Below are 27,770 nucleotides of genomic sequence, written 5' to 3' on the forward strand. Positions count from 1 at the left end.
GTCTAATTCCCTCTTGTCCTAATTCCCTCTTGTCTCAGGTAGAAGAGGAGGCTCCATGGATCCCACAGTGGTGCTGGTACTTTGTCTCTCCTGCTTGCTTCTCTTTTCACTCTGGAAACAGAGCCATGGCCGAGGGAATCTCCCGCCTGGTCCCACTCCTCTTCCAATTCTTGGCAACATCCTACAGATAGATTTTAAGGATATCAACAAATCCCTGACTAAAGTAAGTATGCATTATCATGCTCCAGTGGTTTGTAAAGGATAAGTGATCTACTCCAGGGTTAAAAAATTCTGTATGGTTAGAAGCTAATTACTAAAGTATTTTATTTCAAAGAAACAATCCCTTGGGATTCAACTTTTTGGTGTTGTGTTCTCAGAAATAGTTGTAAGAAAGTAATGCATTTGGTCAGTATAGAAGCCTTAAAGCAGTAGAGTGGAGTCAAAATAATAATATCCAGTGTCTGGGTTTATCCAGTGTTTCCCGCTCTTTTCACTAATGGCTTAGCTTCCTCAAAGTCCATGTTAATACAGTGTTTTGTGATAGCTGATTTTAGTGAAAAAATCATCTAGTGTTTATTTCTTGTATTTGCTTTGGTAATCAAGAGAGTTAAACTTCAGGGAAGCAAATTGTTACTGTTGTCCAGGAAAACTCTATGGTTCTTCAGTACAAGTGAGTAAAAGATAGAATGAGCCAGGGTCTTCTGGGTGGTAATGGAATGCATTTGGGCGTGTGCAAAGACACTGTCTGTGGCAGTGAATACACAGTACGGGTCAAATGATCTTTACATCAGCTCTGTGTGTTCTTGCTGTACCTCAGTGGTGCCCACTCTCTGTATGCTGGTTGCTCACATAGAGCTTTACTTGGCTGGCCTTTTGAGTTCATGGGTGACTGTAAATCTTGTATTCCTTACTACTGAGTCAGCTTCCCATGGTAGGAGGTTTGTAGGTGATCCAATTATTGTCATAGTGCAGCTGGGTGGGAGGTCCTATCTTAACTATGAGCCCTGATAAATTTTCAGGTATGAGTGTCACCAAAGCACAGTTTAAATATGGGCCTTCTCTTTATTATTCATAAGACATAGACATATAACTTCCAGAATGTTGATGTTGTAATTGACAGAACAGGATGATTGACAGGAAGGTGTTCATACCAGCTCAGTGATGCACATAATGTAAACCAAGTGAAAACTTTTCTTTCCTCCCTCAGCTGTCTGAAGTCTATGGCCCTGTGTTCACTGTGTATTTGGGCATGAAGCCCACTGTGGTGTTGCACGGTTATGAAGCAGTGAAGGAAGCACTAATTGATCTGGGAGAAGAGTTTTCTGGAAGAAACGGCTTGCCAATAAATGACAAAGTTAATAAAGGATTGGGTAAGTGTTCACATCTATGTGTTCATGTGTGTTTACATGTGTTCGCATGTTGGCATGTTTATTGTTATTGTCCATATTTGCTTACATGTTGTCACATGAGTGTATGTTCACATGCATGGTTGTGTGTTACATGTTTGTTTACATGCACATGGTCGCATGTGTGGTAATATGTTTGTGTGTGTGTGTTGGTGGTAAAAATGGGGATGTTTAAGGTTGATACAGAAGTTAGGGGATCCTCCTGTAGAGCTTTTAAATGCCAGCTTCCTCTTCCTCTTCTTGGATCCTCCTTAACTTTCCACTTCTTCTCTTTCTCTCAGGAGTCATTTTCAGCAATGGAAAGAGATGGAAAGATCTCCGGCGCTTCTCACTCATGACTCTGAGGAATTTTGGGATGGGGAAGAGGAGCATAGAGGAGCGAGTTCAAGAAGAGGCCCGCTGCCTTGTGGAGGAGCTGAGGAAAACCAATGGTGAGTGGCCCTATTTTTTATTGCTTATTTTTAAACAACATTTATTTTATTTTTTGATGATGCTCCCATAATTGAGAAATGTGTATGTGCATATGCACCGTTGGTGGGGGGAGGTCGAGGAATGGAAGAATTTGGATGAGACAATTGCTTCAAAAATTTTTTTTTCCTGTACTAGGAGTAAAAGGGAAAGATGGAAAGAGGGCTGCTCCCAGCTGTCTAACCACATCAGTACCCGGGATGGGGAGTGCCATCCTAGGATCTGGAGGTTGACCCTTTAAATGTCCATAAGAAACCTCTCTGTCTAGTGATAGCCTTGGATGGACTCACTGCAAGGATAGTGAGCGATTGCATTCTTTGTCGTGGTTTTCATCTCCCTAGAGGAACAGGGACTGTTTGAAGCAGAGTCCAGGGAGCTCTTGTGGATATTTAGCTGTTGTGCTTCACATACTGATCATTACACAGTTTTGGGAATAAAAGCTTCATCTGATTTTTTTCTGTTCTTGCTTTGATTTGGCACCGTTATTTTTTGAAGAGAACATAGTATTTTTATTCCTGTAACACAATTGTGGAACAATATTCTAGAACATTTCACCAGAGTGCATGATGGGAATGACTTGATAACACCGTAATGGAGCATGAAAAGGCATCAGACACTATCACTAATTGGCCTGCATTTGTAGTGTGAACCTCCCAACATGATCTAAGAGATTTTCAGTGTTTGTAGGGCTTTGATTTTAACTGCCTAGCACTCTTTTAAAGCACTCAATATCTATCTGTTATTTACTTTCTTATCCATGTGTCATTTAATTCCATATCGTTTCATTATATTCTCCTGATTCAATTCACCTTTAATTATCTCATGATGTCAAATTTTTATACATATAATATTTAGTTATGTCTTAGTTATAGCAATTTAATTCTAATATTGCTCACATAAATACAAAACACGAAGCAAAATAGAAAACTTTATCTTGTTGTGTATGTAAAATGATGAAATTGACCTCAGTGATGGTTCATATTGAAAATTCATGGTGACACAGTATTCTGTTAATGGCAATGTAGCACAATAATCTATAATTCCACAAGAGCACTGACTTAGTGTAAAGAAAAGGTATGCAGCCTGATTAGTGGTGCTGGGCATTGTTTCCTAGCGAGGAAGTACATTTCCTCCCACCTCAAAGGCTCTAAAGAGGTGATTCCTCATTTTACATGTGGTGTTTGCCATGCCAGTTTGATTGGAAGTTGTCTAACTTCATTGTAATTTTAGGCAAACAGGTTTTTGTCAATTTTTATTTGTGCTGTTTTCCCTGGCTTGCATGAATTCTAGCTGTCCTTAGTTGTTTCATCAAACCCCTGAATTGTATCAACCCTTTCTCTTCTTGGTGTTCCTCTCTCTGCAGTTTCTACACCCATTTTCCTTAATTATTGAATATGTGCAAAAATCCCTCACCATTTCTTCCTTAATTGACTGTTCCTGTTCAGGATAGATATAACTGTACACTGATAACTTGAGTTATTGGTGTTTTAGGGATGGCCTCTAAGGTTTTCTCTTTAACCTCCAAATAGCATTGACTTGGGTCAGAGTCCTGCGCACAGTCCTGAAGCTGGAAGACTGTCATTCAATAAGGGATGAGGTCAACAGTCCTTTCTGGGAAGGGGAGGAGTGTTGTTCTCAGCACTTTGAAGATGATGCTGGTTAGGTAATTTGTACATAGTTACTGTTTTAGAGTCTAAAATCACCTGTGTCTCATAGTTCAAAGTGTAGGAGGTTTGTATGGCTTTTCTAATGGTGCTTAAAAATGTTTTCCCTTCAGCCTCACTGTGTGACCCCACCTTTATCCTGGGTGCTGCTCCCTGCAATGTGATCTGCTCTGTGATTTTCCAGAACCGTTTTGATTATAAAGACCAGCAATTTCTTAACTTGATGGGAAAATTCAATGAAAACTTCAGACTTGTTAATTCCAAGATTGTACAGGTGAGATGGTGTTCCCTCTTCCTGATGAAACATTTCCTCTCTTCACTGACAAGCTCAGGATTGTACATTGCAGTTCTCCACTTTTCAACATTGACTTTGCAACATGTTTTATGGTAGTTTGGGAGGAAGTTAAATTCTGTTTAGGGGTTTTTCTTTTTCTTTTTCAATTTGGGCAGTGGCTCTTTTTATCATATTTTTCTTTCAGATTAGCTATTTGCATAGTGACTTTTTCTAGACTGTTAAAATTTTGTGTCTGTTGCTCTGTGTGTTCTACACCTTTTCTGTTCCCTTACCTTGTTTGCAGCTGGCATCGACAGAGATGAAACTTTAAGTGCAAGTGAAAAATGGGAAACAGGAAATATTCATTACATATATACAATGAGAAAGAGAGCAAGTATGAAGTGATATGTATATATATGTATATATATATAGAGAGATAGACTATATATACGTCTATATATACTATATATATACATCTCTCTCTCTATATATACGTACACACACATATATATATATATATAGAGAGAGAGACAGAGAGAGAGAGAGAGAGAGGGACAAAAATGAATAAAGGAAGGAAGGGAGCAGGAGAAAGTGAGAAAGTGAGAAAGGAAAGAAAGCCAGGATCTGTGTTGGGGCTCTTCTGACCTCTGTTTTATATGTTGATCAACTGAACCTCAGTGTCAGTAACAGGTGAATGCTCAGGATTCTCAAGTTTTTTATTTCAGTTTTTAAAAAATTATTATGAAACATCATTTTCCTTGAGTTTTCTTGAATGGCTGAGACTGGGAGAGACTCAGGATCAGATAGACACGAAATGTCTATCTTCTGATTTCCTCTTCAATCGTCCGCAACAGTAAAAGTGTGCCAACTCAAGTCTGGAATCTGGGACATGGTTGAGTTTTTCTGTGGGTTGCATGGATGCAATATTGAAGCATCACCTGCTGCCTCCCAGTGGATGTGTTACCAGGAAGGTGTGAGTGGCAGTTGTTTTGGGACACGAGCACAGAGACTAAAGTTAGGAATATGTCCCATGTGAAATCTTTATTAAGTAACAAATTAATTATTGGAAATACAGATATAGAGAGAAAATACAGAGAGAAAACTTTGTTGTCCACTGGTCCACTACCCAGGTGGCCACAGCAGCATAAGCTGAGCCGCTCTGAAGCCAGGAGCCAGGAGCTTCATCTAGGTCTCCTGCACAGGTGCAGAGTCAAGGCCTAGGGCCATTCTATAGTGTTTTCCAGGCCACAAGTAGGGAGCTGTGTGGGTAGTGGTTCAAGTGGGTGTCCTTACAGGATCCTAGACAATATAAGGTGAAGTTCAATTGTTAGGATGTTGTGCTGGGCCTTCAAATGAAATCTCAAAATTTATCTAATGCCCAGTCTCCAATTCTTTTTGCTTTATTTTTAAATTAATTTTTTAATAATCTTATTTAGTTGATTAGGGTACAAAGGGTCAAGGGCTACAGGGTGAAAGTGGGTAATACCATTGTTTCCACACTAATATCATTTTCCCCTGTATCTGGGGTTAGGGGAGTAACAAAGGGAAAAGCCCCACCCAACCTCCCACCCATCCCAGATCCCCAACGGGAGGCTCGATCTGAAGGTCCTGCTCAAGCAGTTTTGATAGTTCATCAGTTCTGGATTGCTGCCAATCTCATAGTTCCAATTGCAATGAAACCTATTCAGAGTCCACTGGCTGACAGTCTCTTCATGGTTGGGGTTCTGAGATGAGCAGTTCGGTTGGAGGGATCTCCAAAGAAACTTCATCTGAGATGATCCCGACCTGATTCTTGCATGAGTTTGCTAGTCCAGAGTCCAGCAAATTCTGTCACCCCAATCAGCTTATGCACAGGCTGGTTGTTGCGATTGCTGGGTGCTTTCTGTTTCCAGCCCTGTCTTCCTCGTGAACCAACAGGTGTTGCAGTCCGGCTTGATCCTGCCCACTTCCTACTCGGTCCTCACGCAAACCAGTTGGAGCTGCAGCCTAGTTGGGACCACTCCGTATAACCCCCAACAGTTCTGCCCCCTACCCTAGTTCCCATGGTTGCCAGTATGTACCGCAGGCTTGTCCAGTCTGTCCCACATCCCATTTAGCTCTCACACATGTCAAAGGGCATTGAAGCCTAGTTCAACCCAACCAACCTACTATCCAACCCATACACCTGCTGGCAGGTGCCTTTCTGTCTAGCCATGCCTGCCCTGTCCTGGCTTTCATGCTGTCCAGTGAGAGTGGTAACCCTGAGGGAGGTTCTTTTTGTTTTAAACTAAAAAATTTGTCTTACCATTTTTAGGCTATATGTCTAATGAAACAAAGGAAAAAAATAGCTATGCTGTTGAATTAGAAGGCCCTGATGATGTACATCTAATTGACACTATATTCATTAAACAGTAGCTATACATTTGACAAACTGTGGCTATGACACCCTGAACCAGAAGGATTATTATTAATGCTAAGCAACTTTTTTTTTTGACAGATTCTTTACGGTTGTCTATGCACTCCAGGTGACCTCTATCTTTGCTCTCTCTCCTGCTAAGAACCTTAGTGTTTTCTGTTGGGTTTGGAACCTTCAGTTACCTGATCCAGCACTTCCTCCTCCAGCCCCAGAACCAACTCCACCACTATGGAAGCTGCCCAAACAACTTCCTCCAAAACTGCCTCCTGTCCTGGGTCCATAATGTTACAGCTGTTATCCACGATAACATACTAAACTATTATAGTTGCCACCAACATCATAGGTATCTCAAAATTTGTTGTATTTGAATCATGATTTCCACCAGGTCAATAATTTCATTTTCATATCCTGATCCTCAGCTACTACTGTAAGCATGACTATTCATATCATCACCACACCTCCTATCCAGCGTTACCTCCTCCATAACTTCTCTTGCTCCCAGCTCCTCCATTATAGTGGCCTCCTGCTTCTCCCAAATTTCCACTATGCCAGAATTACCTCAACCAAAGATGATATTTACTTTGTGATTCAAATTGTCACATCCACCCCATGTCCTCTTGGTGATCCAGCAGCTGAATGTGTCTCTTGTTTGGAAAAGGCCATTTTCACCTCAAAACGATGCCCACTAACCTTCTGATGTTTTTGAGCAATAATGTTATCAGTGTTGTCATGATTCTTACAGGTTACCAGTGCAAATCCACTCTTCTGCTTCTGCCTCCCATTCTTCATTCTGCATCTCCAATCTTTGTGTAGGTTTGTATGTAGTCTCAGGTGTTATGCTTCTGCGTGTTCCTACATAGCACCAATAACAGTCTTCACTGTTAGGTGGGCACCAGGTTGCAGAAGATCCATCTGGTAACAGCTCCCTGATTCCACCCCATGCCCATGTACCTTGTGTGTTTGAATAGCCTTGGCCACATCCACCCCTGCTACACAGGAGCAAGATCATGATATCAAAGGCCCGGGAACGTTAAACGGTGAACATGCCTGATTTCTCAAAATGTTCTCTCAAACCAGAAGCTCCATATTCAGGCCTTACTTTGCTCATTTTCTTCTAACGTGATATGTTTCACAGCTCCTTTCTTAGCCTCTGTCTTGCCTGGATATATTTGCAGTTTGGTCAATTTTCCAGTATTCGGACACTTCTGAATGCCCTGATTGATCATTTTATTCTGTCCTCTGCTGTTCTTCTTTCCATCTCAGTGTTGCAATGTGTTCCTCAGTTGTAATCTTTTGTTGTAGGTTGTCCATTTTTCTTGCAATTTTTGGAGGAAAGTCTGCTTCTTTGCAGCTGAGTCAATACAAAATTAGATGTAAATGAGAACGAATGTCTTGGGTCAGCCTCTAGATGTTCTTTTGCAGATTTAGGAGAGAGGCACAACCTTGTTATCTGGAACCACAGACCAGAGTCCCACGCTGAGATCAGTGCTGTCCTTGCCAAGACTACAGTCTCGTCAGGAGGGAGAAGGGACAATGCAAATGCAAGGAAACAAAATTTTTAGAATATTTAAATTAATTTTTTCCCTTCAGCTTTCTGTTGTTTTCATCATCTTTAGATAAAGCTGATTCAGGTGGTTTTACAAAACTGTTTATGGAGAAATGGGGCTTTTGATCTGTCTACTAAAACTTCTTGGTTGAAATCAAATGGTGAAGTGACTGCACACCACCGTCCTGTTTGTATTATAATATAATAGAAGTTTTTCTGGGTATGAAGTTGAGCCCTTTAGAGAACAGATGGTGCTAAAATTCAAGCCCTTGTCTGGTGGTTTTCACACCAATATTGAGAGCTCCTTTTCTTGGAGGTCCTTCTGTGTTTTCCCTCCAGCCTCACATGACTCCCCACAGACAGTCCAGGTCCCTGTTGAAAGCTTTTGGTTCTCACATGTATATCTACTGTACGACTTAGAGGTCTTTTGCTTGTTTTGTTTGCCTGAAAGACCTCAACTAGGGATGTCAATGGGGCTGAATGGGAGCACAGATTCTAGCTAGAATGTTTGAATGGCTGGGCGTGTTGACAAAGCAAGGTTTAGTAGCAAAATGATTGTTTTGAGATGCATGACTCATGAAAAATGTTATGATTTTGTATTGTGGTGAGATGACACTTCGTGTTATTGAAGTAACTTAAGCATTCTAGTTCCCAGATTTTCATGCAGAAAATGCTGGTTTTGACTCTTTGATGTCTTCACCCATTCACACAATGGTGATTCTATTCTTGAGGCTACATGCTCAATGTCAACACACAAGTGTCTGAGCTTGATTCCTGGCTGGCAAGCCTTTCTTCTCTCTCTTTATAGAATGTGAAAGTTTCAATCATGCCAGGCTATATTTTGGGTTTGTAGGAAAGTGTTGATGTATTAAGTGAGAACTGGCATGAGGATGTTGAAATTGACAAGGTGTGTAAAGAAATTGTTGTCATCTTTTATGAAGGGACCAGGGCTTTGTCCTTTACCTTTCCTTGTCAGCACCAAGGGTTAATTTGCACAAACATTCCTATGGTTCTACTCAAGGTAGAGATGCTTTTTCTCGGAAAGTTTAAATTTACAGGTTTGTGTGTTGTGTATATGTCTTTAATAATTGTGCTAAAATTACTTTTATAATTATCTTTTTAAGATTTGCAATACGTTTCCTATTCTTCTTGATTTTATGCCTGGGAGTCCCAATACAAGCATAAAAAACACTATTTATATAAAAAATTATGTTTTGGAGAAAGTAAAAGAACATCAAGAATCTCTGGACATTAACAACCCTCGGGACTTCATTGATTGCTTCCTGATCAGAATGGAACAGGTAAAATGTCATTTATTTGTCTGCGTTTTGTGGATTATTGATAATTTCTGTACTTACTTCAAATATCCAAATGATCAGGTAAGTAATACGTGGCCACTATTATAGTTATCTGCTCTGTTTAAGGATCTTGACTAAGTTTCCTGGACGAATTAAAATGAGTTTTTTACTAGAATGTATGGATTTTGTTTTAGATGACAATTATTTGAGGCACAGAAAATGCACATGTCTTAGCCAATATATAAAACAAGATAAAATACAAAATATCCAACATAAATTGGGGCTTCTCATATCCCCATGTTACAGAGTATGGGATAATGTGAGTCAATACTTTTTTTCTTTTCTTTTTTACAATGTGACTGTCAGGTGAGTTATATTATAAAAAACAATTTTACATATCATGGTGCATTTCTTTGGGCTCAGCGATTTCCCCTTCTACCTATTCCCTTTCTCCTTCCTACCACAACTGCTGTTCCCTGTGTTATGATGACAGTATTGTCCTTCAGCACCTGTCACCCGTCCATCATTCTGCTATGTGTGTGTATTCTGACATTGTGGTTAGACAATGGTAGAAAGTCCAGCATTCTACTGTCAAGATACATTTAACAGTTATATTGAGAGTCCTTCTTTTAGTGAATCAAGGATTTAATCTAGCCAGGTTACTCATATGTCTGAATGTTTATGTTTTTATGAAAGTTATTTGAAGGTCAGAGTTAAATAGAGTAGGAAAGACAGACAGATAGGAGGTAGAGGGAAAGAGAAGGAGGCTTGGAGGAAGGGAGAGAGAGAAAGAGAGAGAGAAAAAGAGAGAAACAGATTCATCCTGAGACTGTGGCCAGGACAAATCCAGAAGCCAAGAATTCAGTCTTAGTGTCCCCCATGAGGATGGCCAGGTCCAGCTAACTGAGCTAGCACCCTCTTCTCCTGGTGTGTATTAGTAGCAAACTGGGATTTGGACTCTACCCCTCCATAACAGAAAGTGGCATCTGGCTGGTGCCTCTTCTGTCACTGTGTCAAAACTCACGTCTCCCCTCCATTTCTCAAGGTTTGTTAGTTGGGGAAAGTGCCTTTTAAATTTATTTGTATGTATTTTTTGCTTTTCTTTTTTTTCAAGGTTTGAATATATTGTTCTGCTGTGAGTTGTCCACTTGAAAAATTCACTGACAGTCTTACCTGAGTTTGATTGTGTATAGGAAGTCAGTTTTCCCTAGATGATTCTAAAATGATGTTTACATTCAGGCAAGCTATTTGTGACTTGAGTTGGTGCTAGTTGTATTGGTGTCATCGTTTCTCATGTTCTTTGTTATTTTCAGAACTGGAGTTTTGATTCTGAGGACTTGTTTGCCAAATTTGTGTGAATACTTTTCAGTCCTTTTGTATTAGAGGTCCTTTGTTCTATATGTCGTCTGCTGTCAAAGTGTAAATCTGAACTTCTTAATTTCAGTCACACTCATCTTGAGCTATATGACTTCTATTCGGATTTTTCAGACACTTTCATCTCTGCAAGAATTCTCAACTTATTCATGTGTTTATACTTTGCCCTCTTTACCATGGTGAGCACTTTGATAATGCCATTTTGAGTTTTGTGTCAGATAAATCACATATTTCCTATTTCCTACTATTGGCTTCTGGGGATAGAGCTTACTATTTTTTTGGGAACACATGTATCTATTGTTTATTTCCCTGGGTACCTTGTGTTGGTTTCTAAGTGGTAGATAAGAGAACTGCTCCTCCCAGTCTTGTTAGATTGGGCATGTGAGCAGGAAGCATATCACCCATCCATCTGGATAGCCATTCTGAGATGCCATGTGAAGTTCATGTTCCTCACAGCTGTTGCCCCTGTTTTCAGTGCTCACTAGGAGGTGAGGATGTGCTTTGTCCTGTAGTGCTACAAGATAGTGAGGATAGAATACAGACTGTGGAGGTGCAGCTGTACATGCGGAGGTTAGATACACATTCCAGATCATGTATCCTCCCAGTGGGGCTGAGAGTGGCTCTCTCTCTGTCCTCCACTCTTACCGTTTTCCAGAAAGAGGATTTGCAGAAACTACCTGCACTCATGTTCTGAATGCTCTGTTATTCCTGAGTGGGAGAAACCTGCTGGATACGGATCTGCTGCATTTGTGTCTTTGGTTTCTGTGACCTAAAGAGGTTGGGAATGTAAAGTTCCAGGCACCTGTGGAAACAGGTAGTTGATGATGCAGGAGAATCATGAAGATTGTGGCAGCCAGTGCCTGAATAAGTCCCCTGCAGGATGAATGGATATGTCCCTAGGTACACTGGAGTACTTAGGGCAAGGCTAGGGAAATGTCAGGCATCTGCTCAGAATTCCAGAGATTGGAGTGTGTGCTGTGTCTTTTATCCTCATGAGATGGCGTCACGTGCAGCTCTCTTGTCAGCAGTGGTGTCACTGGCAGCATATGCTCGTCAAGAGAGAAATTTGGTTCCTCGTATTTCATACTGTGTCCTAATCCTAGAAGATGAATCCAGTGGGCATGTATGCATCCCTATGCAAGGCTGCTCTTCCTTTGTGTGGTTTGGAAAGTCACTACTTCTCCTAGAGTTTTTGAATTAAGAAGCACACCATGGGTACTCGTGTGTGTTTGGTCTAAAGTCTTGTCTCCTCTTGAAGAAAGTCCGTGCTGGAGTATGTTTTTGGATTGTGTGACAAAGTGCGTGGGTTGGGATTGACATCTGAGTTTGTCACAGCTGTCTGTAAAGCTTGATGTGGATGTTTTCTCAGTTGTTGTGGTTCCTCAACTTATATTGCTTTGTCTTCTAGGGAATTAATTTGTGGATTTTTATTTATTTATAAATGCATAGATAGTGTGGAAACCTAGATGCCTCTACGACAGTGTCCAGCCAGTTCAGTATGTCACCCACAGCAGACTGTACACACAATGGTGATTACAGTTGCCTGGTCAGTTCTGTTCCCAGTTCCATATCTTATGCAAACCTATGTGTGCTCTAAGCCCAGCCAATCCAACTTGTCATGGATGTGGCCCTTGCATACAGGGGTGGGAACTACAGCCGACTGGGATAAGTTTGCAAGCACCTCCACCATGCCAACCACTAGCCCCAGGTCCTGTGTGCTAGTTTGTTCAACAGACTAGTCTGGCCCATGGCACATCCCAATCAGGCTCTTGCATGCACCTATGGGTGTTGAAGCTTAGCTCAGCAGATGACACCCCATAATACAGTCCACACATATGCCAATATGTGCTGCCGCCTTATCCACCCTAGTCCATCCCCAACCCTGGCTCTCATGCCTATTATCAGGGAGCTGTCCAGCAGAGGAATGTTCACAATTTCTCTCCTAAGTCCCACTCTCAGTCCTAGATCTTGCATTCTCCAGTGGATAAAGTGGTTCAATCTGACACAACTTGCACCCTGTCTTGGCATTTGCCAGTGGATGTTGCAGCAAAGCCCTGCCACTCGGCACTTATCCTGGTTTTTGCTTGTGCCACTGGATGCAGTGTCCCAGCCTAAACCCAACTCACATGCAGGCCAATGGTTTTATTACAATATTTAAAAACATTTTAATTTTAGAATTATTTCCAATTTACAAAACAAGAGTTATGAGGTAGTTCAAATTATTTTCATAATCCCTGGGCAGTTTCCCTCTTTTTATCATTCTGTGTTGTTACGATACGTTTGCCTCGAGCTTTAACCATAACCGATTTTCCTTATTAATATGAGCCATACTAGCATGAAATATTTGTCATCATTCATGGATCACTCCCACATTCATTTTGATTGAAGATTTATTTATTCATATTTGAAAGACAAAGTTACAGAGAGGAGAGACCTGGTCAAGACCCTAATACAATAACATTCATGCAGAAGGAGAGAAAGAGAGAGTAAAAGGGGGAGAGAAAGAGAGAAACAGAGAAAGAGAGAGAGAGCGAGAGAGAGAGAGAGAGGAATTTTCCTTGTTTGACCAACTCCTAGCTGGCTACAGCCAGCTGGTGTAGGCTGAAACCAGGAGCCAGGAGCTACATCTCAGTCTCCCATATGCCTGCAGTATTTGAAGGACATGGGTCATCCTCCTCAGCCTTTCCAAGATTGTAGGTCTGGAGGTTGATCAGATGTAAAGCAGCCAGGATACAAAGCAGTGTCCACATGGGATGGCAGCTTTCTGATAAATAGTTTAACCTCAAAGCCACAAAGATGACCCTCTCTATTTTATAAATCAAATCCCCTCTATCTGTTAAATTGAGTTTTGTTTCTTAGTTTAGTTTAGTTTTGAGCTTCTGTATAGGGGTGAGAATATACAGTCATTATGTTTCTATGTTTAACTGCTTTCACTTAACTTGATGTCCTTTAGTTCCTAGCAGCTGGAAGCGTTGTAATGCTGCCCTTTCCATTTTATAAGTTTATATTTGAGAAGGCAGATATTTTTTTGTCCTAAACATGATGCAATATGCTAGTATAATATCATGTTTTCAAATAATCCTAGGAAAAGCACAACCCACAGAGTGAGTTCACTATTGACAACCTGTTGGTTACGGTGTTTGATTTGTTTGCTGCGGGAACGGAGACCACCAGCACCACCCTGAGATATGGACTCCTGCTCCTGCTGAAGCACCCTGAGGTCGCAGGTATGAGCAGTGGGAGGGAGCATGGCAGGGCCAGAACAGACACCGGGAAGCCGGGCCTTAGCCTGCACCTTGTTTCTCTCAGAGCAGCTTCATCCTTTAGATTCTGTACTGGAAGCTGCAGTTTGTGCAGCTCTGATGAAGGGATAGTGATGAGAGCAATGACTGGTCAGTGAGGACATGAGAGCAGTAGTCACCGTCATAAAGCTCAGGACAGTGACAACAGCTGTGGAGAAAGCGTCTGGGCTCCACGGAGGGGTTTGTCACAGGCACAGGCTTCATGAAGCGGCATGGGACTGTCTGCTGTTTTTTCCCTGAGAGCAGAACACTTCGAATAGCTGTTAATCTTTCAGAGATCTTTCATTAGTCTAACAACTTAATTTTCTTATGCTGGGACATCATACTGCAAGAGTGAAAGATATTTTTCAATACTAAATTTTTTATATAATTGAGGTAGTGTGTTTAAGGATTTTATCAACCTAGATACTTGAGTCCAGAAATGAATTCTGCTAAAGGTTTATCTTTACAAAACATGTTTTTTTCCTTTTAAATAAGCATTTACCTTTCTCTAGTAGCTTCTATTTCGGTGTATGAGGTCTTACATATATATACACACATATATATGTATATATATGTATATATTGTTCAGAGAACCCACTGAACATAGTATAACTTAATCACAGCTGAGAATCCTTCTTGGTGAATCCTGGATTGTTTGTCTCACCTACATAGAGGAGATGATGAGATCCCCAGTTCTGTGAGATTGAAGCTCCAGCCTAAGTGCCGTCAGAGCAAGGCAGCACCCGTGGAAAGGCCTGCAGGTGCTGCCATCTGCAAGGAAAGTTCTCACCGTAAATTACATTAAATTAAATAGATGAACATTTCCACCCAACACAGGATCCTGGCATTTCAGAACACCAGGATTCAAGGAAAACCATAAAGTAATTCATTCAGAGGCTAATGGGTATATGAGAGTCTATATAAACACTGAGGATGAGAATGGCATTAAAATTCTTGACTTGCTTTCTTAGTTTCTGAGTCTTAGCAATCACAGTTCATTTTCTGCTTTCCTTTCGCAGTAGACCCTAGAGGCTGTCTCATTGCAGGCACCTGAAATCATGCAGAGGGAGTCATGGGTCCTGGAACCAGGAGAGCTCATGCTGGAGGCTGGGAGGGCCAGGAAGGGTGTAGGACACAGACCTGGAAGCACCACTTCACAGTGGGCCAGGGGATGATGTGTGTGTGAGGGGAGACAGCTGTGGCTAAGGGAAGTGACTGTTTACCTGCTGCTGTCAGTAATGAGAAAATTAATATTAGCTGCTTGAAATACACAATAGCACTTGCGAGACTTCTACATTAGTATCTGAAACTGGGGATTGAAATCAACAGTTTAAGCTTGAACATACAAAGGAGTAAAAGAGATCTTAGTTGTCCATAATCAAGGAACTGTTAAGCCACAGTGATGTGTAGGGTGAACACTGATGTAGCAGAAACAGTGGAGGAACGGAGTGAGGGAAGAGCCTGTGTGCATGCGTGTCTGTAGGTGGGTCACTTTGACACACTGTCTGTTGTGGGGTGGAGAGAGCTGTCCTCATGTCTCCTGGCTGTAAGAATAGAAATTATTTAAAACAGATAATATCAGCACCTAGAGTCGTTATTTACAAATGTGAATATGATTCTAAGAGATCTAAAATAAACATTTTATGTTCCAATGTTCCCTATTTAGGTATATATTCAGAGGGGATCAACTCAGCATCTTAAAGATATAGCTAACTTTCAGACATGAAATCCTCCTTGATGCCCCTTGATATTTTGTGCATTCATAAAATATTACACACATACTCACACTTAATGGAATGTTTTCCTCGCTTAGATAGTACAACTTATGCTAAATTTTGTTTTTGAGATCCATTTTTAAAAAATTTTTTCAAAATATAATAATTGGAAAGGTAGATACACAGAGAAAAGGAGACACAAAAATCTTCCTCTTCTTGTTTCAGTCCCCCAATGGCTGCAATGGCTGGAGCTGAGCAGATTAGAGCCAGGAGCCAGGAACTTCTTTTGGGTCTGACAATAGGAGCAGGGTCGAGAGGTTTTGTGCCATCTTCTGATTTTCCCAGCCACAGTCAGGGTACTTGATGGGAAGTGGAATTGCCATGACATAAACTGATGCCTATATGGGAACCTGACATTGAAAGTGGATGAGTAGTTGATTGAGAAATTTTGTCAGGCCCTAAAATCATTTCTTTAGTAGAAAGCCAGGGAGAGAGAGAGACAGCCAGAGAGAGAGACAGCCAGAGAGAGAGAGAGAGAGAGATAGAGAGAGAGAGAGAGAGAAAGGATGTAGTTAGCTATCTTCCACTGTAGCATCCAGGGCCAGACCAGCCTGCAGCCATGAGGCAGGAGCTAGATCTGGGGTGGGAAGTGGGGACAGGTTGGAATAACCCAGCCTGTACAAAAGCGGTGTCCATAAAGAATGCTGATGTTGCATGGGGTGGCCTCAACCCAGTAAGCAGCAATGGTGGCTCCAATATCGTATATTTAGAGCAAAATGAACAGACCTAGATCATATTATGCTATAACAGGTACCAAATCCACTTGACAGTTGGGGTAAGTTCTGGTGTTGTGTGGCACAATGAATGAGTACAGTGCATGAGGACTTACTATGTCTTTATATACAAATGAAAGAGGGGAGGTTGACGACTGCAAACCTAAAGTCATGACCAAAGAGAACAATGTCTTGATCAGGACACAGTATATGGAAATTTGATATGTCAAAATGCATGTAATGACAATGTTAATTGGAAATTTAAAAAATACTTGGTAATGGAAATGCGAATGAACCTGATTTACAAAATACATGTACGAAATGATCACAGTGTATTTCATAAATATGCATAATTGCATCGTACTCAAAAGCAAAACAAATGTGTGCAGAAGATTTGGAAGAATCTCCTGCAGTAGTTTTAACCAGTCATATTTGCTGATCGCAAATGAAAGAGTCCATGTTGCAAATAAACTCACTCTAAACACACACATATCCATTGTTACATCCCTATCTGTTTACAGAATTTTATTTACAAATATTATATTTGCAAATACTATTCATTATTGTCCTACAAAAATGTTTTTCCTTTTAAAAAATACAGTGATTATCATGTCCCAGGTGTCAACATGGTTTTTGTTTTTCAAAAGATATATTTGAAAGTTAATCTAAATTAGTATTTCATCAAGTGAATAAGTTATATGTAGTACTTTAATTAAACAAGTGTGTACATTACACTGAAAAAGATAATGTATTTTCATAGAACATGGTCCAAGTCCAAGCCCAGTTTCTCAGAGGAAGAATTTCCCAGGAACCTCCTGTGTCTGCTACAGTGATGCTTTCTGTACACTCTGATCTTCAGGGCTGTTGGACACCTGCCTCCTGCTTCACTCAGTCCTCACGTGCTGTGAGACATGGGTTGTATTGATCCTAGTCCCTGATTCCTCCCTTGTGTCTCTCAGCTAAAGTGCAGGAGGAGATTGAGCGTGTACTCGGCAGACACCGGAGCCCCAGCATGCAGGACAGGAGCCGCATGCCCTACACGGACGCTGTAGTACATGAGATCCAGAGATACATTGACCTCATTCCTCATAGTGTGCCACATACAACAACCTGTGACGTTAAATTCAGAAACTACCTCTTCCCCAAGGTAAGTTAGTTCTACCTACACCACAGGTGTCTAATGTCTTGACATTCTTCAACTCAGAGAAGGGTTTTAGTCTTGCACTAGCTCAGCCTGGAGCAGTGTGAGCCTCCTAAGTGGGGTGTCTTAATAGATTGATTTGTACTGTTTGTGGTTTACAACTATTAACAACTGCATAAGGCCCCGAGTTGTGGCACAGTGAGTGAATCCTCTGTCTCTTAGCAGCTCACATGTGCAACAGGTGTCATGGCTGCTCCACTTGTGCTCCAACATCCTGCCTGGCGTAGCAGTAGCTGGGGGCCCAAGTCCTAGGGCCCCAGCACCACAAGGTTTGTCCCAGCTCTGGCTGCTGTGGCCTTTGAGGAGTGAACAGGTGGATAGAAGCTCCTCTTTTTTCCTTGTCACCTTTGTTCTTGCCCTTCTTTACTATTCTTACTGTCTTTCTGTAAGTATGTTTCAAACATATTCAAGTGAATATTAAAAACAAAAATCTTCCATTATACATCTTGATTTCTGGACACAAACTTTTTCTGTACTTTTATAAAAGGTGTACTACTTTTAGGTGCTTCCAATTCCATGTAAGTGTTAAATGTATTTGCTTATCAACTTCCAACACTCTTCTAGGATTTCAATCAGAGTGGTATTACATTTTGAGATCAATTTGGAATAAATAAGATTAATTTTCCAGGTCATAGATTTTTTCCAACTCATACTTATGTCCCTTTGTTTGGAAGATGACTTAGTTTTCACCACTGTTGTTCTATTTTCATTACTCTGACTTGCACAGATAAAATTTTCCCTTGAGAGCAGATGTTTGCCTGTTGATTGTAGTAATTTTTAAAATAGATTCATTTTTTTCTGGTCTAAGGAAATATAACTAATTATATTTTATGTTGTATGATATGTAGTAATCTTCAATTCATTTGTCATTAATAAAAAGTTGTGGGTCCATGTGTACTTTTCATGCGTAGAGTTCTTCAGTCTGCTGCAATATCTTTCTTGTCATTTCTCCTTATTGCAATACTTCCTGGAGTGATTTCTAGGACTGTGTTTAGCAGAAGTCATGAGTGTGGGCATCCTTGTTGCATTGTTGAGCTCTAGGAGAGGTGGAGGTTTAACACTGTTTAATGAGAATGGTTATGATATGTTTTGTGGATTTTTATCCTAGCTGGGATTTCTCCCCTTTGTCTTATTACCTTCTTATGATGAATGAATACACAGTTGAATGAAGTGGATTCTCTGCATCTATAAATATAGCCATTTATTCAGGACTGTCTTTATCAATAAGTGCAGGAAGCACTTACATATTATCTTGTACTGATTCCTATGCAGCTGCTCTGGATTTTCTACATTTGCTCAGGGTGTTTGTAGTCATATTTATGTGGCTTTGCTGTCACACATTCATTTTACAATTTTAGGTTAAACTTGTGTATCTCCTCAAACACTTGAAAACATTGAAATTCTTTCATTTTCTTTAAATTAACATGTACAGCACATCATTTTTATCTATAGTCAACTGCAGTGCATAGAAGAATGGATGAGAGCAGCAAGTGAGGGCAGGCACCCAAGTGCAGGCTTGCTGGAATGCAGAATGGCCTGAGGAGTGACTGGCACTGTTTTCCCAAGTCTCAGTACATCAAATAATATTGGATGGAAATCATTGTTCTTGAGCTTCAGCTCATCCTGGTTATTGCATGTTTTGATTGAAATGACACTATATTCCTCTGCCCATGGGTTTTCTCCAAACCAGGATCAAAGAGATTTAAAAATGATGTCTATCATTTCTTCCCATTCCTTGACTTCTTCGGGATTCCATATCTCTGTTTAATCCAGGGCACACAAATATTACCATCTCTGAGTTCTGTGCTGTATGACAAGAAAGAATTCCCCAACCCAGAGGAGTTTGACCCTGGCCACTTCCTAGACAAGAGTGGCAACTTTAAGAGAAGTGATTACTTCATGCCTTTCTCAGCAGGTAAGAATTTATTTCCATGTGAACACAGGGTATGGGATAGAGTTTTGCAGTCAGTGGGTGGTTTGCCTTGGGGAGGTGGTACTTGTGCTCTTTGTGCATGATCAGAAGTCCCACTCTTTGTGTCTGTGTGTCTTTCTTGCTAATAACAGTAGTATCCAATCAGTAGAATTTGGGATGTGTCTGAGGCATTCTTCCAAACTGAGAAACCTGTAATATAGGCTAGTTGAATTCTGCCTGCAAATACGCCTTTACACGGAAGTTTGTCTTAGAATGTGACTCATCTAAACTTTCGTCATTGATCATAAGAATGGTACATGTGCTGATTGGTTTGAGGTACATCTCTGATGGTTTTCACTTCCACTAAGGTCTAAGAAGTTCTTTTTGTAAAAAATAATTTGTAAGAGAGACGAAGCTACAGATGAGGAGAAACATAGAGCGGGGTTGCTGGGATAGAGACAGATCCTCCACTTATTGGTTCTCTAAGTCGTGTCTAGAGTCAGGCCTGGGCCAGGCCCAAACCAGCAGCCTGGAACTCCATCAGTCGATTACATGCATGCCCGCAGTGTCCCATGGATTTCTGCTGCTTTCCCAGATACATTAACAGGAAACTGGCACAAATGGGGTGTTTGAGAATAGGACAAGCACCCTTCCCTGCTACAGCATTGTCCTGGAGCAGTAGAGAGTTGGTATCTGAGAGTGCATAAAATGCTGTAAAGACCCTTGCATTCACATGAGGGAAGGAGGTAAGTAGCCAGAGTATTGCATCCCAGTAGGATGAGTGCTTTGAGAAAAGAAAGCACAGGCTGCTGAGGCGGCTAAAGGGAAAACAACTTTCTGTTCATGCATGTTCCATGATTTTCTAATTGGAGAGATGGAATCTGATCTGCCTCAGAGGAGGCTGATAACTTGAAAAGGAGAAATCAGGACACCTGTACAAGAAACAAAGCTCAGGAATGGAGCTCTCCCTGCAGCTCCAAGGTCAGAACTGTGCAAGTGATGTAGACCAGGGAAGGCTTGGAAATGTGAAGGCTCCTCACAGGGACTGCCGGCGAGCTCAGGTGCCGACATTCAAAATCATCTTAGGGCATTTGTGTTCCACAGCTGCACGTGTGAACTGAGTGTTTGCACATGTAGTCCCTATTTGAGTTTTACCTCTGTTGTTTCCATACTTTACATTGGGCATTGCATATTCAGAACTTCAATGTCTGAGTTCTTATTAATGGATTCTTATTTCATAAGAGTTGAAAAAGGAATAGAAAATAATATTCAATAGCGCCCTTGACTCAATGGATCAAGGAAAAGGAGACCTAAGGGGAGAACTTGGGCCCACTGCACCATAAAGAGGCAGAGACGTGAGACATAGGTTCCAAAAGGAGCATAGGAGAAGAGCTTGTTAGGTCAGTGGGACAGCATGGAAATGCAGGGTGGACTAAGGTTGATGCAGAAGGGTTGCACCTAGACCTGAGTGGAGGATGCTTAGACCTAAAGGAGTGATACTGAACACAACTGAGAATAGATTATAAGGGTTGAGTATAGCCATTTGGACCTCATTCTTGGGTATGGATATGAGAATCATTTATGGTTTTAAATTGAGAGCATATCCTGTGTGAACATATGGCTTTACACTGTTCTAAGAAAAATAGTTGTCTGAATATTCTGCAGAATTTTAAAAGTTTATTATTAATTTATTGGAAAGTCAGATTTACAGAGAGAAAGAGAGACAGAGAAACATCTCCTGTTTGTTCGTTCACTCCCCACGTGTCTCAATGGCCAGCGCTGAGCTGGTGTGAAGGCAGGAACCAGGAGCCAGGAGTTTCTTCTAGGTCCCTCATGTGGGTGCAGCGTTCCAAGACTTTGGGCCATCTCCTTTCCCAGGCCACAAGCCGGGAGCTGGAAGGGAAGTACAGCTGCCAGGATTAGAACCGGCACGCATATGGGATCCCGGTGCATGTGCATCCAAGGCAAGGATTTAGCCATTAGGCAACTGTGCCAGGCCCTCTGCCTGTATCTTACAGAGTTATAAGTGTATTAATTTAATTTAATTTAATGGAAAATAAAATTTAAAATGTTTATTTTGAGCAAAATTTTTGCTATTCATGCATTAGATTTGTCTTCAATACTTCATTAAAATGTGTATGGTGGAAAGTTTCTGATGGCTTAATAGTTCTTGAGGTTTACTAAACTTAGCCTTGCATTCCATTTGATCCAACTTTTTCGAATTTCATGTGTAATGTCCTTACTTAACCCATCTTCCTTTAACCCTTTGCCCACAATGTGTGTCTCTTAAAACATTGTATAAATATGGAATGGTTAGATTTTCACAACAGTTAATTAATTTTATGACATGAAACTGATAGTCAATAAGCGTTTGTTCAGTGAGAAATGACAGATGTTACATGAGACTATCTGTATAACAAGTGTTCATTATTCCTTCCATGTGTATATCCCATCACCCTCCCAGCTAGCCTGTCTTCCACCCACCCATTGATTCAGTCATTAACCACTTAGTTACTGAATATTTCTTTTGATCATTTCAGACTCAATGTTTAGATGAAAAATCCTCTGTGCTTGTTATTTTCAGGAAAGCGAGTGTGTGTGGGAGAGGGCCTGGCCCGCATGGAGCTGTTTCTGTTCCTGACCAGCATCTTACAGAACTTTACCCTGAAGCCTCCAGTTGATGTAAAGGAGATTGACACCACTCCCCTTGTTAGCGGGATAGGCCGTGTGCCCCGGTTTTACAAGCTCAGCTTCATTCCTGTCTGAAGAGGGCAGGTCACAGGGCTGCTGTGCTGTGGTCTACAGCTGTCCTCTTGTAGGCACCCTGGACCCCTTCCCCCAGCATGGGTTCCTTCCATGTTCTTTTCTCTGACATGTCCTTGTTGCTCCAGATCTAGTCTCCACCTGGAAACTTTCTGGGTCCCTTTATTAATCTGTGTTTGCTATTCTTGGTAGCTTGTGATTTCTGAATTAACCACTACATGTTTTAATCCCTGCTTAATACTGAGTGTTTCCTACATTATCTCTGTGAAATAATGAAAGATAAGTGACATTCAATAAATCATGCTTATCTATGTGTTCAGAATAAAAGCATTTTTAATTGGTAAATTAGTTTTCAGAGTTTTTTTCTTTGTATATAATATGAATAAGAATTGAAAGAAAGTAAGTCGCATTATACCATGCTGATCCTTGTAACGATAGTCCCAAAGATACAGAAATTGAAACAGAAAAGGAGCTCTGCTTGATGTCATCTGTGGGTACTGGATATTTGCACATGAAAGAGAGAAACTGTCAGGTATGGTTTCAATCTTCATGGAAGTATTGAAGGGATCACCCAATGGCCACTTAAAAGCTCATGTCTTAGGACTGGCATGGTAGCGTAGTGGCGAAAGTCCTCACCTTGCATGTTCCGGGATTTCATATGGGCGCCGATTCTAATCCTGGCTGCTCCACTTCCCAAGGCCTTTGGACCTTTCCCCCAGTGAGAGTCCCGGAAGAGGCTCTGGGCTTCCGGCTTCTGATCGGCGCTACTCTGACTGTTGCAGCCACTTGGAGAGTGAATCATTGGACAGAACATCTTCCTCTTTCTCTCTCCTCCTGTCTGTATATCTGACTTTCCAATTAAAGAAATAATAAAGCATGTTTAAAAAATTTGTCATGTCTTTCTTCAATTCTTTTGGTCCCTTTTTTCAATCTCCAGTTCTAGTATTTGCCTAGGTTGTACCTAGGTATGTGTTACATTGTTGGGAGACAAGCAGCCAATAGCTGGCGGGCATTTTGGAATGTATTAATGCCAAATTTGTGTTAACTATACACAATATGCCAGAAAAGTGGCTTATTATCCCTTTCCTTCCTTTTTTTTCTCTTCTCTTCTCTTCTCTTCTCTTCTCTTCTCTTCTCTTCTCTTCTCTTTTCTTTTCTTTTCTTTTCTTTTCTTTTCTTTTCTTTTCTTTTCTCTTTCTTTATTTAGGCTGTTGCTCCCAACAGTGAGAGCTGGGTTTGAGGGTAGGCCATGTTAAGCCAGACTATAGCACCTGCTTGTGAATGTGGAGACTAGGTGTGGCCCATTTGAGACTGGGCCATAATACCTGCTGATTCATGCAAGAACCTGGTCTGGAAGCTGTCTGGGTGAGGGAACTTCAGGCATGTTTTGCTAAGTTGCTGCTTCCACTAATGAGCCCAAGAGTTGGGACTAAGGTGGGACAGTCTGGGGGCAGACTGGACTAGGCCAGGTTTCTGCACCCACTGGTGCACATGATAGGTAGAATGGTGAGGGCCAGCTGAACTAGGCTGTAGTGCCATTTGGTAAGTGCCAGGGGTGGGTATGTATCATGTAACTGGACCATACTACCCTTGGGCAAGTACAAGTTCCAGCATCAGGAACATGCCTGACAGGGGAACTGTGCCTGCTAAGCTGTACCAACCACTGGTAAGGTGGGGTAGGCCTGGCCGAAAAAGGCAGAGACAGCTATTGACATGCATGAGGGCTGAGTACGAGGTAGGTTGGGCTGAGCTAAGCTCCAGCATTCATGGTTATGCACAAGAGCTGAATGAGATGTGGTCTGGCCAAACTAGGCTGCAGCAGAGACTGACACATGCAACAACCATGAGTCCATGAGTAGATCTGGCCTGGTGAGGGTCTTTAGGGGTCACCATTAATAGGCTTCAGGACCCACTGATGACTGGGCCTGTGGCAGATTGGATGGGCCAGGCCGCAACATCTGTCCATGTTCATGAGATATGGGGTGTAGCACAAGTGACTAGGCAGCTGTATCCACCGGTATGTTCATTGGTGGTGTAGGTGGCAGACAAAATCTGACCCTGCATTGTCTGGTGCACATAAGAGTCAAGTCTGAGATCACCCTGGTAAGGTTTCTTGGGAAATTGTTTGGCTGGAATGCTGGGCTGTGGGCAATCATCCCAGGCCCCTGCCCTGCTACTTGGTGGGTGTGGCTTAAAGCTTACTGCTCTATGGCCTGAGGCACAGTTTCCAGGCCAACACATAGTCAGGTTTTTAGTGCACCGAAAGTTTTTACATTGTTATACACAGCTGATTCCCACAGCCACGTCCTCTATTCAGGATGTTTACCTCAAGCCCAAATCCCAGATGCAGCAAGGTGTTTAGTAAGTCCTTTTTTCCAGCAGGGTAGGAACAGGAGCAAGGGTGGAGGCGGAGAAAACTGGAAGGGACACATCTCCTGCATGGTGGCAGGATGGGGGCTGCCAGGGCAGGGGAAGGAACAAGATGAGGAGGACAAGAAAGAGCCAGGTAAGAAGAGAAGGGAAGAGAGAGGGGGAAAGAGAAGGGAAGGGCTGTGTAGGCTGTGCGATCTGGCCCCAAGGACTTGTGGCTGAGATTATCTGAGCCACAGGTAGGTGGGCGGAGGAGGAGGGGCCAGAGATTGGGGAGTGGGAATATCAGGTGAAGAACCTAAGGATTTTCTGCTTTTGTGATTTCTGCCATACATGCTTGGCTGGGGGCTGTGTGAACTCCAGGCCCGATAGTCTACATGACACCCGGCAGGATACCTGGCAGGTCACATAGGCAGAGTAATCTTCAGAAAGAAGGTCTCTGGTGTTAGGTAAGATTCACTGCCCTATAGCCCATCAGTTTGTACTTTTTGAAAGTTGTGTGCTTCAAACCTCCCAATAGAAGCCTGTCAATTTATTCTTTTTTTAAAACAGTGAACACATAAACTGACCAATCATGACTGTATGATTATATGGAATTGGCCTGAAATGGATAAGAACCCTGTGCTGTTCAACCTTGCTCTCTTTTTTCTTCTCTGCTGTTCCTGCTGCAGCCTCGGCTGGGTGGGGAAGGCTGGGAAACCTGGGTTAACCAGGATAGACTACCTTTATGCGTTAACATCGACTTCAGACTCTATTTCCTGGGGATCTCCAAATCCGGCACAACACAGGCAAGGTGCAAGATTACATCTGACTGGTGGATAAATGGAACGGCGTGAATTTCATGAGCTGTTAGGAAGGGGAAGCAGGACATTGCACCCAGTCAAAGATGGCATGTTCAAATCACTCCTCACATTCCTCCCTTGCTTCCAAGCTGAGTTTGTGCGCAGTGTTCTCTCTGTGGTGGTTACAACCCGGTGGGAGGAATGGGAGATGGAGAGACGTTGTAAGCACTGCAAAAGAAACTGGTTAACAGCTTGATTAGAAAAAAAAATTACATTTGAGTGAATGACGCAGGAATGGAGGGAAGCGTTAGTTACCAAAAGTCCTTTTGAAAAGATGGCCTGAGTGCTTCCTAAAGCTCGCTGGAATATGAAGTCTCTGAGGGTTGGTCTTGAGGAAGTTCTTGTGGGTATCTCTGTGGTGGATGGATCATCATGGCCAATGTTGACCTTCCATGCAGACTCCATATTCCAACCATTCTCAGATGGAGTGTCCATTTGGCTTTGGCAGGGTATTGGGGTCACTTCTGCTCAGCTCCAATATTCCAGTCTTTTGTTGTATGGAATTAGTGGGTTGTTTAGGCTAGAACACACATGAAAAATTGGTTAAGACTGTCTAGCGAGGCCTGGAAAAACAGACAGGATATAAAAAGTAGTAACAAGAAAACATGTATGATTGTGAGAAAGAGAAACGTTTGCTTCTGATCTTTAGTGTCTATTTTCTGGTGGAGGTAGTCTGGTCTGCTTCCAGCTCTGTGCTACCTTCTTTCCCTCCATCTGCTTCTGGGGACTCGGGCTGTTATCAGGCACTAAGGTGACTATTCTGGCCTTTCTGATCTGAGCAGGAGCAAAGTAAGGGCCTATGGTAAAGCCAGGGTTCTGGTTGATAGGGGCCCTCATGGATATGGTGTCAGCTAGCAAAAGCTGTTTTTGAGGTCTTACACATGTGCATTGGAGTTCTGGCAGCATCCAGGAAAGTTTGGCTATTATCTAAATCCAGATGTTGACAGGAGGGTTAGATAATTAGGTGACCGTTAAGGTCTGGCCAGGTGTTATGTGAGGCCCAGGACCATCTACCGCTTCACGTGGGGTATTGAGAGAGACATCATAAAGGAGGTGTGAAAGTTTATGGGGAGACATGCCATTGACTCCCATTACCTGGCTGGACAGAGGAGAGCTGGCCTGAAAAGGAGGCTGATACACAACAGGTGGTGTCTCTAGATGAAATATACGGCTTTATCTGTGATGGCACTGACCATAGGCCATCCCTCCATAACAATGGATGCTTCAGGAGCTGGGTAGAGTGAAGGGTTTTCTAGCTTGTGGCCCACGATGGTTCTGACCCAGGAATTCTTTGATTCCTAGGACAGTTCCATTTCTAGTGGCCTGGCTCTTAGCAGAGTTGACAGGATTCTTTGAAAACCACTTCTATCATTTGCATCTGGTTGTCCAATCTTCTAGCTTCCCACATTGCAAGCAGGTGCTACTGGAGGCTGGACTGGCCATGCTGGGTCTGCTGGAGAACAGGTTACTGCATAAGCCACATTAATGAACCTCCTGCTGCCTAACTCACTACTCTTCCTCTGGGCCCCAGTTAAAGTGGGCCACAGAGACAGCCTTGGGATGTCAGCCAAGGGGATGCTCAATTCTATCCCTAAATTCTTAATGGACTGAGCTAGAAATTTATAGTCACAGGCATATATAGACAGTTTTAAGGTAATGGCCATGAGAAGATAATTGTGCTTCTTGATCTAACAAGTTAGCCATCCCTTCAAGATCTGGAGATCAAACTGTGCAGCCTGAGTCCTCAGAGTCAGAGAGAGGAGTGAAGAAAGGGGTTGGAAACACCAGATAAATTACATATAACAATAACATTATCAAGTGAAAACTATCAAATAACAGCTCTAAAAATCATTTGCCCAAAGGTTTGATGTCTGCTATATATTTAAAACAGATTTGAATACAGGTTTACAATTAACCTGGACTGTACATTAGCAAAAGCAGAGCTCAATGAGAAATATTTGGGAAATGCCCTAGGCAATTTTAAGAACAATGATCAATTACATTATACATAAATCATACAAGATGTATTCCTCGCAAACTTTTCATGACTTCCCATCCCTTATTCAACATGCTTTAACCTGAAAATATTCTGTATAACATGTGATAAGAGAACATAGGTTTATCTCATGCTTCGGAAGAATTTAACAGTGTGTGAGAACAATTTTAGATTATTTTTACACATAATGTTAAATTATGCTACAGAACAAATTTGGTAAGTAACATTGCTTTTCTTTTTTTCCTTTTTCTTTCTTTCTTCTTCTTTTTTTAAAAATAAATGCTAATTCGTTTATCCCTTACTCTGCCCCTCTCAACTAAGGGATGGGGGTAGGAGTGGGAGAGAGGGCTAGAGAAAGTTTAGGCCTGGAGGGTGGCTGGGTGGGGTAAAGTCAAAAGAAAAATGTAGAGGAGTTTAGGCAGAGGGTTAAAATGGAGAAAAAGAAGGTTTAAACATAGGAAATCTATCTGCTTGTCATTGTAGTGGTGG

The 27,770-nt window shown here is 41.8% G+C and overlaps 1 protein-coding gene across 5 annotated transcripts; it reads left to right on the forward strand.

The window, feature by feature from the left end:
- Positions 1-55: 55 nt before the first annotated feature.
- Positions 56-22,139, forward strand: LOC101520888 (cytochrome P450 2C14-like). Of its 5 annotated transcripts, none has more exons than XM_058671998.1 (9): positions 56-223; positions 1,208-1,370; positions 1,688-1,836; positions 3,681-3,812; positions 8,878-9,054; positions 13,511-13,652; positions 17,157-17,344; positions 19,172-19,313; positions 21,895-22,139. In XM_058671998.1, the coding sequence occupies exons 1-9, from the start codon at positions 56-58 to the stop codon at positions 22,074-22,076; spliced, it is 1,443 nt and encodes a 480-aa protein (XP_058527981.1). In that variant the 3' UTR covers positions 22,077-22,139. The 5 variants fall into 5 exon arrangements, with proteins under 5 accessions (XP_058527981.1, XP_058527979.1, XP_058527980.1 ...); XM_058671996.1 differs by having other exon boundaries at positions 1,688-1,837; positions 3,652-3,812; positions 21,895-22,135; XM_058671997.1 differs by having other exon boundaries at positions 1,688-1,837; positions 3,652-3,812; positions 13,517-13,652; positions 21,895-22,135.
- Positions 22,140-27,770: the final 5,631 nt, after the last annotated feature.

Source organism: Ochotona princeps, chromosome 13, assembly GCF_030435755.1.
Source record: "Ochotona princeps isolate mOchPri1 chromosome 13, mOchPri1.hap1, whole genome shotgun sequence".
Lineage (NCBI taxonomy): Eukaryota > Metazoa > Chordata > Mammalia > Lagomorpha > Ochotonidae > Ochotona > Ochotona princeps.

Bases quoted from the DNA above. Each gene is read 5' to 3' on its own strand.
- LOC101520888 (XM_058671996.1), top strand. From the start codon at position 56: ATGGATCCCACAGTGGTGCTGGTACTTTGTCTCTCCTGCTTGCTTCTC. The intron at 224-1,207 runs GTAAGTATGCAT...TTCCTCCCTCAG, and splicing joins TCAACAAATCCCTGACTAAA to CTGTCTGAAGTCTATGGCCC. The intron at 3,813-8,877 runs GTGAGATGGTGT...TATCTTTTTAAG, and splicing joins TTAATTCCAAGATTGTACAG to ATTTGCAATACGTTTCCTAT.